This window comes from Triticum aestivum, chromosome 6A, assembly GCF_018294505.1.
Source record: "Triticum aestivum cultivar Chinese Spring chromosome 6A, IWGSC CS RefSeq v2.1, whole genome shotgun sequence".
Classification (NCBI taxonomy): Eukaryota; Viridiplantae; Streptophyta; class Magnoliopsida; order Poales; family Poaceae; genus Triticum; species Triticum aestivum.
Window position 1 is genome coordinate 501,884,073 of NC_057809.1, and position 12,934 is coordinate 501,897,006.

Sequence of the window (12,934 nt, forward strand, 5' to 3'; positions counted from 1 at the left end):
ACCCCATTATCTTGAACGCTTCCGCTCATGATCTACAAGGGTATGTAGATGCACTCCTCTCTCCCTCGTTGCTAGATGACTCCATAGATTGATCTTGGTGATGCGTAGAAAATTTTAAAATTCTGCTACGTTCCCCAACAAGGTCCTCCTGCCTGGGCGCCCCATAGCGGCCACGTGGAGCCCCTTTAGTCCCGGTCCGTAAGCCAACCGAGACTAAAGGTTTGGGGCATTAGTCCTATTTGTTTTATCCCGGTTCCAGAATCGGGACTAAAGGGCCTCTAGAACCGGGAGTAATGCCTTGTTTCCTACTAGTGATAGCAGATTAACACAATAATTAATGCATACCATGCGCAAACCTACCAGGGAGTTTTAGACAACAGGGGCTTCTCATGCCACTACACAACATCAACAGGGTGTTCCTTGAGCAAAATATGAATAGCTATCAGCAAACATACCGATCAAACTAACAACTCTACTTACTTCAGACACACCCAGACACCCTTCACAGAACTTCAGATGGCCTCGGTTAGGTCATAGGGCCCTTGACACATCAGCTTCATGCATCTGTAGTGATAGATGGTGGAGGTCTTGACGTGGTAGATCTGGAACTCCAGGCCAAAGTTGGAGGGAAACTTGAGGACAACAATGTCTTCGGGCCTGATCTTGTGCTTCCAGATGAAGTACCGTCGGCCCCGCCCCAACATGATCTCGTCGTTGAAGTCCTAGACCTGCACGAAGTAGGCACATGACTTGTTGGCAGAGAGCTTGATAGTGCATCGAAGGCAGGCATATATCCAACTTTGCATCATCGGCTTGAAATCCCCCGGGATGACAAGCATGGCTTGATCCTCGACGTCCTAGAACTGAATGCAGAACCGGTGTGGCATTGGTTTTGTCGGCTCATGCCTGATCCTTGATGGGCAGACAATCTTGGGCATCAGCTTCACCACCTCCTCCCTAGCCTCCTCCCAACAAGTTAGTCTTTGTTAGCCACCAATTCTTGGGAACAGAGTTCTTGGCATCCTCCAAGCTTCCATGACTAGGACCCTATGACCGACTCGATCCCACTCGGTCTTAATCACCTTGTTCGTTCAGAATACAAAGGGTGAGGAACATTGTTGCACTGCACAACTAAGCACTTATCTGAACAATGCACATTGATATGATGAGTGCACTGATCATAGCAAAGGGTGCACTAGTCGTAACAATGGCATTTGCCTTGATCAGTGAGCAAACACATTTAGCAAGCATATCATTCATAGTAATCATGCAAACTTAGCAAGCATGCCATTCCTACTCAGATCACGCATGTTCTATCGATGGCATATAACAAGCACTAGGCTAGCATTCCTAGTAATCACCCTGCACATAGCATCAACATGTTTCTAGCATGGTTCAAAAGCCCTAGTAATCATACATAGCATGGACGCATTCCTCGTAAGCATACACTTAGCATCAACACATACACATTATAAGCACATAGCATGGTTCAAATATGTTTGACGTGACTAGACTCGATCTGAATCGCATCAATTTGAATTGAACCAACTGCCCAACAAAATCCTAACTATCCAAATTTTGAATCTACAGACATGAAATTTACTTATCAGGTTCGCCTGGGGTGCCGTCGGAGGTGGAGGTAGAGCATACCATGCTGAAGGTGGAGATGGAGTAGACTGCGCAAGACCAAACCCTGGCAGGAACGATGGTATGGCCAAGGTGAATGTGCCGGCAACCTAAGCCGACGACCCGTCCATTGCCATAGTCGTTGTCACCACCATTGCATTGGAGGTAGAGGGAGCGGCTGGAGCGAGTAGAAAACTCTCGCATGGGACTAAAAACAACCACCCCAGTCGTGGCCGAAGTTCCGGCACCCGCATCACCCATCCAACCCATCATCACGGCAGTCACGAGAGTGAAGGCCGATAGAGGGTCCATTGTCGAAAACTGTGGCCTCCTATAAAAGGGTGGGCATGGACCGGATAGTCGCCAGCAATCGAGCATGGTCAACGGCGTCCTCCGCCAGGCCATTGACCCATTGTTTGTGGTTCTCGGGGCCGGGGTGAATGGGATTAGGGCTGCATGGTGGTGGAGCAGTTATCGATGAGATTGAAGCGCGGTGAAAATAAGGAGCGAATGGGGTTTCGATGGTTAGGCTAGTCATAGTGGGAGTAACTTAGCTAGTAACATAGCGCTCCAAGAAAATCATGCTTATGTGGCAAGTAGTTAATGAGAAGTGGTAACATAATATGTTACTGTAATATAGCGCTTCCCAAGACAAGATGAGTCTACAAGCTAATAAATGAAGTCATCTATGACAATACTACTATGTTACTTTGCACTGTGAAGGTAGTAACTTAGACTAGTGTCATATGCATGACACTAGTATAAGTTACTCCCCACTATGACTAGCCTTAGGGAGCGAGGTGTGATAGTTAAGGCGCATTAGAGATGCCTCATTTGTGTCGTGTGCTTCCTCGGGGGTGCAGGCGAGAGCCACATGTGGCTCGCCAGAGCCTGGCTAGGAAAAAATGGCCGATTGGGCCATTCCCCCTCAACCTGGCCCGGGCGCGCTTTAGACCTCGTGTGACCAGAAAACAGATGGAGTCCAGGCAACCAAATGGTATCTTTTTGCATCGCACGAGCCTGCTTGGGTTGAATGTAGGCTACCAAATGCATCCTAAGGGCATCTCCAACACTGTCCATCAAAATCGACATTCCAAACGTGCATGGACATGCCATTGGGGGGCGACCATCCAACCCTATGCACCAAATGCTCGTTATTGATTTTTTGCTATATCTAGATCACTTAATTAACTAAAGATAAATACCATCCATCGTCCATAATCATGTTGTGCAAACAACTAAGGCTAAATATTACAATCCAAACATGAAGTTCTCTAATAAAATAGTTCGAATTTAAATTCGACTTATTCTGACACATTTTTAAGTTCTCACCTCGAAGCACACACAAATGCTCAACTAGACCATTCAGAAGCTGCTCATGAGTTACTCGATGGCGAATCTGTTGATGCATTTGGATAAAATCCTCAAACGTTGCCAAATTTTGCTCTGGAAGTTGGATAGGATCACCCATGCGCTCAAATTCCAGACAATGGCGAACTCTATCATTCTCAGCCTCCACAATCATGTTGTGTGTGATCACACAAACTGTCATCACCACCGACAACGTCTTTGGATCCCATATTTTTGCAAATTCTTGAACAACTAGAAAACAAGCTTGGAGCACTCCAAATGCCATCTTGACATCCTTTCTAACTCCTAATTTTTAAAAAAGTGAGATCTTTTCTCACCCCTTGGATCAGAGATGGTCTTGACGAAGATCACACGTGAAGGGTGAATACCAGCACAAAGATAATAGCACATGTTGTAGTCATGACCGTTGATGTTATAGTTGCACGGAGGAGTTTCTCCCGCACACAACCTTACAAACAATGAAGAGTGTTGTAGCACATTGATGACAATGGAGAGTGTCAAATTCAAAGGTCTTGTGATACAACTTCTTAAAGAATGTTCGTGGGCTTCTTGCAATGGGCTCTGATATTGCCCTTGTAGAGCATATGGGCAATTCTCCCATTGTCAGTGCCATAGACAAGCATCCTCAATGCAGTTGTGTACTTCTAGTTACCAGAGAACCAAATGTCTTCAACGACATCCTTCTCCAAGATGAAGTAGTCATCATAGGCACATCCACCATTGTAGAGGCGATCGAATACAGTTCAGCTCACCCAGAATCAGTGGCGGAGAAAGGACTCGAATAACGCATGAGGGACAAAGTAATCTTCCATCGACATCATATGGCCCTGTGCCCTATGTTGATTCAACACTCGATGTCCCTTGATTGATCCCTTGAAATTGAGAACATGCTCATCCGCATGTTTCGCATCTTTAATGACTGCTTGCATCATGGTCGTTTCATTTCTCATATGTTTCCTCATCTGACGAGGATGAATCAATGAACTCCGTGTAGAAGTACTTCGCGGACGAATCCATCGTGTTTGCTTCAAATTAAACAACAAAAACATCAATAAATTTGGCTATGGCATTTGGCCGAACACTTGTCAGGTGTGGTGTCCGCCACCGACGGCAATGTGCAGGGGCGGACGGTACCTAGGCAGCGGCCAGACCAGGAATGGAAGGGAGGCGTAGGCAAGTAGGGGCTGGCGCCCGGGAGAGTGGCCAAAGTTCAGCAAGGCCTCGGCGGCATGCTGGGTGGTACAACGACGTTGTTGGTTTTAGACTACACAGATAGAGCGCAAGAGGGGGGGGGGGCTAAGTGAGAGGGCGGGCTGCGGGTGGTTTTCACTGGGCCCGGGGTGTCAGATGCCTATGTGGTGGCTGTCCAAACATTCGCAAACCTTTCCTAGCTTTGCTTCTGGTTTGCGGAAATTCAAACGTGCAAACCTGTCTGTTGATGTTTGATGCATGACACAGAATGTCCAAACCACGTGGCTCGAATAGTTTAGCTGCGTTTCGTTGGATGGGCATTGAAGATGCCCTAACTGTGTTAACTCGTTACTTCCCTGGTGCGAGGACTATGGGAGGTGCTCATCAGACTGGCGCATTTGCATTGCACCGAACGCGAGGAACAAACAAAGATGCCGGTATGGCAACATCAAGGGAACACCGGACGTTGCACCTGGGCATCATCATAGATTCATAGGACGAAGAAGACACATCCAACCATGATCGGCATCAGTCCGCCCATCCATCCACCGATTGGACGGCCATAACTGGGATGGGCGTCGACCGTCGAGTGCGGAATGATCGGGCGCGCCATGGGCATTATCGGCGCTGATTCAGCGAAAAGCGAACGTTCAGGAAAGGACCGAGACGGGACGAAACCCAAAAGTTGAGAGCCACCAGTAGTCCATACATGCATGCACGTACCAGGTCAGGTTCCCTGCACCGGGGTCGGGGTCCGACAGCAAACGATCTCCGGAATGATGGATCACACCCGACCCGTGCTCCGCTAAGCCAGCCCGAGCCAATCATGGCGGCTGAAACCGGCATGATTGCGAGTTTAGTCCGTCTTTCTTTTTTCTTTCTGCTTTGCCCGGTGAACGACCGATCATGCATGGTGACATAAAAGGGAGCAGATCTGCGGTCCTTCGAGCACCGCCCGCGGACGGGTCCGGAGCACCTGGACGCCCAGCAATTGGCACAAGCGAAGGCGATTGCATGATTGCATATCTGCATTTCTGCGTGACGGTGATGCCGGCCACATTTCTTGATCGAGTGCGGCACGACGGCTCCAGCTGACGACATGGCAACTTGTGTGTGTGTGTGTGTGTATCATTGAACATCACTGATAATTTCAGCAAAGAAAAAAAAACACTGATAAAGTTCCACTTTTTTAAAAAAGAAGGATGACCCCACCCTATGCATCTCGACACCAAAGCCTAACATCTAAAGTCGGAACCAAGCCTCATACCGGGTCTGGGCACACACACCGGTCCGGCGCACTCTCAGAGGCCGTCGCTGCCGTCTTCCACCGATCCATCTTCAGAGCACGTACTAATGCATCGACTTTGTCAGGCCTGCCGTCGACACCACCACGGCGCCAGACAACGCCATCATCTTGCGCTCGTCCATCAGCACGCGTCCACCACCGAGCCCCCGCTGCTTCATGCCGCCAGGAGACACCGTTCTCGACGTGCCGGATGCCGCGCCGCTCCTCCTTCGCGAACACCACCTGTCGCCACTGGTCTCATCGCCACCGAAGACATGGCCAAAGATCAAGAGGACCGAGCCGCCTCCAGGAACCACCCGAGCTCTCTGCACCACAAGCTCCAACCCACCGCCCAAGACGACACCACCAAGGTGGAAACGAACGTTGTTGCGCCACCGCCGCCCAATCCCGAGGATTTGGGGTTTTCACCAAGGCAAGGTGGAAGAAGGGACTGGAGGAGACGTACCTCAACATCGCTTCAAAGGGGGGATCCGCAGTGGCGGAGACAGGGGACCAGCAGGGGCCTGGCCCCCCTAACATCACTGATTTGTTACCAATTGAAGATGAACAGTGTACAATTTAGAAGAAAATACATGCATTAGTGTAGCTTGGCCCATGTAATCAAAAGTTTGTGTCATTTGGCCCCCGTAATCTTTAATTCCTGGCTCCATCACTGGGGATCCGGCGCCCGCAGCACCACAGATGTCGTGTCCGCCGCCGACGACCAAGGGTTTCCCCTGTACAACCAGTCCAACTCCCACCACGCTAATCGCTAGATCCCATGAAGAGGAACTCGCGGGGGATCGAACCAGCCGGTGGAATGGGCAGCAAGCATCAAGTGGCCGTCTTCGGATCTGGCCATGGGGAAGAACGGGGTATCCCACACCGTGACCACCTCCTCTGTGCCCTCACTGCCCATGCTGCAAGGGCCACAGCCAGCCGCCCTGCGGGCGCCTCCCGCCGCAAGAAGGACGTCACCCTCATCGTCGAAGCCGCTGCCTCGAAGCCGACCTATCGTCACCATCAGGAGCGAATAGGGTAGATCCTCGCCGCCCTCTTCACCAGCGGCTACACGGCAAGCCGACGGCCCCCTCCGGAGGCGACGAGGGAGATGGGGAGGAGGGGAAGGGACAGCGGCGGCTAGGGTTGGGAGCCGCCCGTGTCGCTCTGCAGAGCGACGCAGGGGCCTGATGGTTTTGGAGTCAATGATAAAGTTCCATTTAGAATTACTAATCCTATCCCAAGGCATGGGAGGGAACTCTTTTCTTGCAATAATAGGATGAGCCACTTGCCCTGGTTTGTTGAGATAAGATGAGTAAAATCTTCATTTATTTGGGGCTCTCCAGCTACTGTGGAACAGTAGGGTACACACTACACACAGAGAGGCAAACTTTTTGCCACACAAGACATGGATGGAACTATACCAGCTGTCTTTCTTTACTTCTCATACACACATCTACAATCAGCAAGACTGACAAATCTGCTAACCAATATATACTGAAAGACTCGAGGATGATAAAGAACATCTCACCAAGCATTTCATTTGGGCAATACAACTGCTACCATCTATCCATGCCAAGAACCAAAAAAAGAACGGTTAGTGTTGTATACTGCTAACATGTACAGGGCCTACAACCTCGGTCCTCAGAACAGCGTCAGGGACCGAGGTTTCGAGAAAATGTTGAGCTTCCTCTGGAAAAAACCAGATGACTTCGACGCTGGCCGCCTGTGAATCGGGCTCTCGGTGGGAGGATCCTCTATCACGTCGGCGGCGGACGCCACTTCTTGGGAACAGGAGTTGTTGAGCTCGCTTTGCCTCATGTCCCTCAGAAGATTCAGTAGCTTGAACGAGCAGCTCTTCGCTTCATCGATCCCGTTCACCGACAGGTCCACGAGGGCGGGGATTACGCCCTCCTTCATCACCTGGGAACAATCCTCCACGCTACGGGAACATATTGCCAGAAGGATTATCACCGCAAGTTCTCGTTCTTTAGGGCTTCCTGTGTCTAGATACTCTGCAATGGAACCAAGACATCGGTCTGTTCTGGTAATAAGCACCATAGCTTCTTCCATGTCGCATAAGTTCCGCAAAATCTCCAAACAGCACTCGACGAAGCTTCCTTCTGCCAAAATGGGAACCAGCTTTGAGATTATTCCCAGTGAAATCAGCTCTGACTTCACATCAGCATCGGATGAAAGATCACAGATAATCTTCAAGGGAAGCTCAAGGCCCTCGATATCTTCAGGTGCCAATATGGCCAAAACTGGAGGAGTGACAACAGAGGCCATCTGACGGGATTGCTGATGACTCAGGTGTTGAATCAGTTCATGGAGTACCAACAAAGCTTCAGTTTTTAGCTCCGAACCGAGGAAGGACGTGATAAGACGGAATGCTTCTTCATCCATGGATGGAATCTTAGCCCTGCAACTCAAACAATAGTGTCTTTGAGAATGCTATCACAAGACCTGAGATACGCACAAAACTAGTAGAATAGATAGATAAATGTAGTATTGCCTGAACCCCAATCTAAATTAATGAAAGGGTGATGTGGATTAGTCAGAGAAGATTGATTCTCTTACCTGCTGTTGGAAAGGAAATTAAGAAAAAAATGTAATCCAGCTTGTTGAGCTTTCATACTGTAGCTGCTGCTATCATTTCTCAAGAATTCGAGGAATGCTTCTACAAATCCATGGGACGCCATAGCCCAGGAAACATCATCGTCATCGTGAAGAATGTTCTTCAGATCTTTAATGGAGCTTCCTTGTATTTCTAATGGGAGCTTGGACAGCTCGCAGAAGAACGTCAGGAACATGCCCTGGTTGAAGTTGTGGAATGACAGATGCTTCTGATAGTCTGCACTCCAAGAGAACTGAGAAAAACTATCCTTCGGCTCCTCCATATCTTTCACATGGGAGGAATCTGAGACATAACTGGCATCAGAAAATGCGACAGATGAACTGCTGTGGTCAATCACAAAATTCCTGCCATTCCCAGCAATCAGAGGCACTGACACATTGTGCAAACTTGACATAGAGTGACCATGCAATTGCTCTGGCAAATAACTGTAGGAATCTTTGCTTGGAAGGAAATCTGAGATTGTGAAACCATGCTCTCTGCACCAATTGCAAATGAGATCCCTCATGCAAGTATTAGGAATCATCGCAAAGTTTTCTAGCTTTTTTTGTGTCTTGGGACAAGTGTTGTATCCCTCACTGAACCATTTCTCAATATATTCTCTTTCATAAGTCTGTCCAGATGTTATTATCACAGGATCATGCATTAGCTTTGTTGATATTGGGCAACAGAACTCTGTAGGTGGTGTGGTTTCTCCAGACATACTACTCTGATACTCATATCCCTGGAAGTATGTTGGCTTGTCGCACTTTTCAGGAGTACTGGCATCGCTTGCAAGACTTAAGCTTGGACTCAAAGACTTGCTTTCAGATTGTAAATTTTCATTCCGCTCACCAGTGTCTGGTTTGACGTTCTTTCCATACTTTGTAACAAGATGTAGGAGAAACTTAAGAACCTGCTCCTTTTTTGCATCAGTACCAGTAATCTTATCGAGCAGTTTCCTGATCGCTCTTCTTTCAATTAAGATAGCTTTAGGAGATGTCAGGTTTAACTTTGAAGCTGCCTGCATGAATGTCTGAAGTAGAAGTTCTTCAGTTGCATCAGATTGCCGAAGCATCTCTAAAATTGATTTGCCAGCCTCTTGTTCCAGTGGATCAACAGAAAATTTTACATCTCGGAGATCATTGTGGACCTCAGCAATCTGTGTTACAAGCGAAGTATACACAATCAATCAAAGCAAAAATACAGTGAAGATGCTGTCATAAGAGTGCCTGAGATTGTGATAAGCAATACCAATAGGGACTATGGATATCCACTAATCCTATACATTTCCCACAACCAATCAATCAAAGCAAAAATAATAGTGAAGATGCTACCATAAGAACGCCTGAAATTGCATGATAAGCAACACTGAGAGGGATTATGCTATATTTATCCTAGCATGAATTGAGTTGATGACAAAATAAAAGAGTAAAACATCATAATAAATCAACTAACCTGATTAGCTAATACTGTTGGGACCATATTCTGAATCAGGAAGAGACTCCGTTTAAGTGCGTCTCTGACCCTTTCACACCGTAATAAAATCGCCTCTCCAGTAATTGCCTGAAACATAAATATCCAAAATCATCAAATAATCCTTCCAAAAGCACCAAATAATCACAACAAAGGATCCAAGAATCAATAATAAATTTAGGATGTTAGAATCTTGAGTTTCCCATCAACACAGGAATAACATACCAAGTAGAGTTTACTACATTCGATGCAGTGCTGAGTTATGAGTCTTCCTTTCTCAACTATATGGTATAAGTTGCACAATTCCTGTATTCCTGCTCTACATCCTGGCCGAGCTGCCTCAATTGATGGAAGAATAGAGGAGATTTTATCTAGCATCATAGTCAGCTCACTGCACAATGAGCTGTGAACCTAACAAAAGCAAAACAATTCATATAAATGCATACACAGAGATTTAGGTACACGAAGATGAAACTGAAAGAACAATGAATGTCACCCTCACATGACTTCTATGACATAAAAAAAAACAGCATGATTTCCCCGCCATATGCGAGAGGGTTTCATCTTGCATAATAAAGGCATATAACCAAATGCCCCATGCCTGAATGAAAAGTAGAATGGTTGCAAAAATGGAGAGGTAATTCAGTATTCCACCTTTGGACAAGAGTTACGCCGTGATAAACCCGTGTTCGCCATCGACAAAGAGTGACCGCCAATCTTAATCTTAAGGGCCTTGAACTGTCCAACACAGAAGATAACAATGTCAGGAAAATGCTGTGAATCAAGTCATGGAAATTCAACCATATCATGACGCTGAAGAATGATAAGTTGTTAAGATAAAATAAAATTCAATATGTGCTTGTGATGTATGCAATTTACCAAAGCTATCAAACGAAACAATAGTCCAGTCAATGCAGATGTCAAATCTATATGGTATGGTGGTGGATTGTTGCATCAAAGGAACATTTTTCACCATGCATTTTTTTTTCTGAATACTTTGTCCTTATCAGAATTAGATAATTCAGTAAGTGTTTATCACAACAACTTTATAGTAGCTATCCATTTTCATAACTATGCAGGGTGCGTGTGCTATGGTCAAAACTATCAAAGCAAACTCCCCTTACACTTCGCATGTCATCAGGGTACCAAGACATGTCATCAGTAACAGACAGGATATGCCCTAGCCCAACTCCCAGTGTCCCAGCCTAGCCAATAAAAAAGTCAACTGATTGGTCAAAATACGGCTTGAACAACCACCATTATTGAAAGTCAACAGATTGGTCCGCAGCCGGTCTTTTTTGTTCCTTCAACAACCATGCAATAAAATAAGAACGAACCAAGTTGATTCTAGGCCAGTAGACCGTTTCACCCCTCCGCCTTACACAATTGGTTGAAGAAATCAAATCACGGGATAAGAGCAGGAATAAACAAACAAGACATAGTCTGAATTTCAAAGGGTGCCGATGGGTGCGTACATGACAAACTACCAGTCGTATCTATCAGCTAAGCAAACATACTTGTTGCAACTGCTAAAGCTTGCCGCAAGAATGGGGAAAGGAGAATGGAGTTTTGCAAGAATCCATTGATCAGTTGGTCTAGTATTGTACTAGTATCAAGTATCAATATCGACCCAACCCGCATGAGGCACGGACCCCAACCTCCCCGGCCATTAGCGCAAAGTGGAAAGCAGTGGAAGGGGAAGAGCAACATAAAAAATTAGCCCCTTTGGGTGAAAAGGAGTGGACCTAAACGGTGCAAACAAAAAGAAACTGATAAAAAGGATCGAGTGTTGTGTTCCCGGGGATGGAAGAACAGGACAGGACCAGCCGACGATTACTAACTCGATCAAAAAGTGATTATTGTTCGTGGAAATGGCACCAAATCCCTCCGGATCATTAACCAGAGAGATACACACACAAGGGGCTACAATCAATCAAGCATCAGCATAGCAGCATAACCAGATGGAATGGAATCAGGCTGGAAGGCAGACGAGGCAACCAACCTGCTCGCGCGGGAAGAACGAGAAAGCAAAGAACCTCCTCCTCCTCCTCCTCGTTGCTGTTGCCCCTCGACAGGGGAACAGAGGGGATTGATGCTTGATAGAAGAGAACCCTGCTGCCTCCTGCAACCACAGAGGCGAGCGGAACGAATCAACCGGACGTCCTCCCTCGCGAGGCCGCAACAAGCGGAGCAAGAGCGACAGAGGGTCGTGGAGCGGGGGCGGGAGAGGGGGAGGGATCGAATCAAACCAACCTCCGCAGCGCAAGAACGGCGACCCTCCGGCGGCTCACCGAGCCATGGAAGAAGGGTGGATAGACGGATGGATGGGTCCTTGGATTTCGGTGCCGCGAGGGGGTGGGGGTTGGAGGATGGAAGGGTGTGGGCTATGGAGTACGGAGGTGTCTGTTCCCTGGTGTATAGAGGGAGGGAGACGGATAAAGGCGGCGCGGGGTGGGGCGGGGTGGGGTGGGGGAGGAGGATGGGGGAAGGGGGCGGCGAGACAGAGAGAGCGAGGGAGAAAGGAATAGTGGAAATGATGGGCACACCACCACCACCCCCACCACCTGCACGCACCCATAGCGCGCGCACCAGGCGGTACAATATTCCTCCTCTCACCCGGTCCCGCGCTCGGGCTCGTGCCGGTTTTTTCCACCATGACCCGCGCGCTGCCCCTGCTTTTCCATCGAAAAAAGTCCATTTTAAATCTTGATCTTGTAGAGGTTCGGCGAATCAAACCCCAACCTCCAAATCCCTGTCGTTCGCACCCTGAACTGACTAATCCCGGTCTAAATTGAACCTGACAGTGGTTTTAGGCTAGAAAACGCTGACGTGGCAAGGATTAAGCAGGGTTGCTTTTCTGACTGGTGGGCCAAGCACAGTGCCGTGGCTTTCTAGCTTTAAGTGTGCGCGTGGTCGAACAGAAGGGCGCGGTGGCGATTTGGGGTTAGGGTTCTTCATAGCTGGGCGGCGGCGGTGATTCGCAAAGCTGGTCGGCGATCCACGGCGACGGTGATGTCGTGGGGTTCTTCTGCTCCCGGATTCCGTCGAGCCAGCGGAAGGAGGGAGTCGGAAAGTAGGTCGCCGGTGCGGTACAGGGAGGATGCAATGGCATGCGAGCCGCCCAAGCTCTGCCATTGCAATCCGCGACTGAAGGCACCCAGATGGATCTCCTGGAGCCGTCAAAATCCTGGCAGGAGGTACTACGCTTGCGTGAATGCACTGGTGAGGATTGTTTGTTCGGTTTTCTTTTCATTTCTACCCCTCTGCTCCAGACTTCTCTGAATTTTTATTTTGGACAAATGGGCAGAGTGGTGGTTGTGGCTATGTTGAATGGCATGATGATCCACTCCCACAGTTCTTCAGTGAGTTGA

At 48.0% G+C, this 12,934-nt stretch overlaps 1 protein-coding gene across 2 annotated transcripts; it reads right to left on the reverse strand.

The window, feature by feature from the left end:
• Positions 1-6,770: 6,770 nt before the first annotated feature.
• On the reverse strand, positions 6,771-12,046 carry LOC123128131 (U-box domain-containing protein 5). 2 transcript variants are annotated; one of them, XM_044548064.1, is made up of 8 exons: positions 11,817-12,046; positions 11,566-11,685; positions 10,688-10,768; positions 10,218-10,301; positions 9,789-9,974; positions 9,546-9,653; positions 8,054-9,249; positions 6,771-7,895 (listed from the first exon to the last, which is right to left on the reverse strand). In XM_044548064.1, the coding sequence occupies exons 3-8, from the start codon at positions 10,715-10,717 to the stop codon at positions 7,118-7,120; spliced, it is 2,382 nt and encodes a 793-aa protein (XP_044403999.1). In that variant the 5' UTR covers positions 10,718-10,768; positions 11,566-11,685; positions 11,817-12,046; the 3' UTR covers positions 6,771-7,117. The 2 variants fall into 2 exon arrangements, with proteins under 2 accessions (XP_044403999.1, XP_044404000.1); XM_044548065.1 differs by lacking the exon at positions 10,688-10,768 and having other exon boundaries at positions 11,817-12,045.
• Positions 12,047-12,934: the final 888 nt, after the last annotated feature.

Coding starts and splice junctions, on each gene's coding strand:
- LOC123128131 (XM_044548064.1), bottom strand. CDS start 10,717: ATGTCTTGGTACCCTGATGACATGCGAAGT. Junction 10,302..10,687: donor ACCCTGATGACATGCGAAGT/GTAAGGGGAGTT, acceptor TGTGTTGGACAG/TTCAAGGCCCTTAAGATTAA. Junction 9,975..10,217: donor GGCGTAACTCTTGTCCAAAG/GTGGAATACTGA, acceptor TGCTTTTGTTAG/GTTCACAGCTCATTGTGCAG.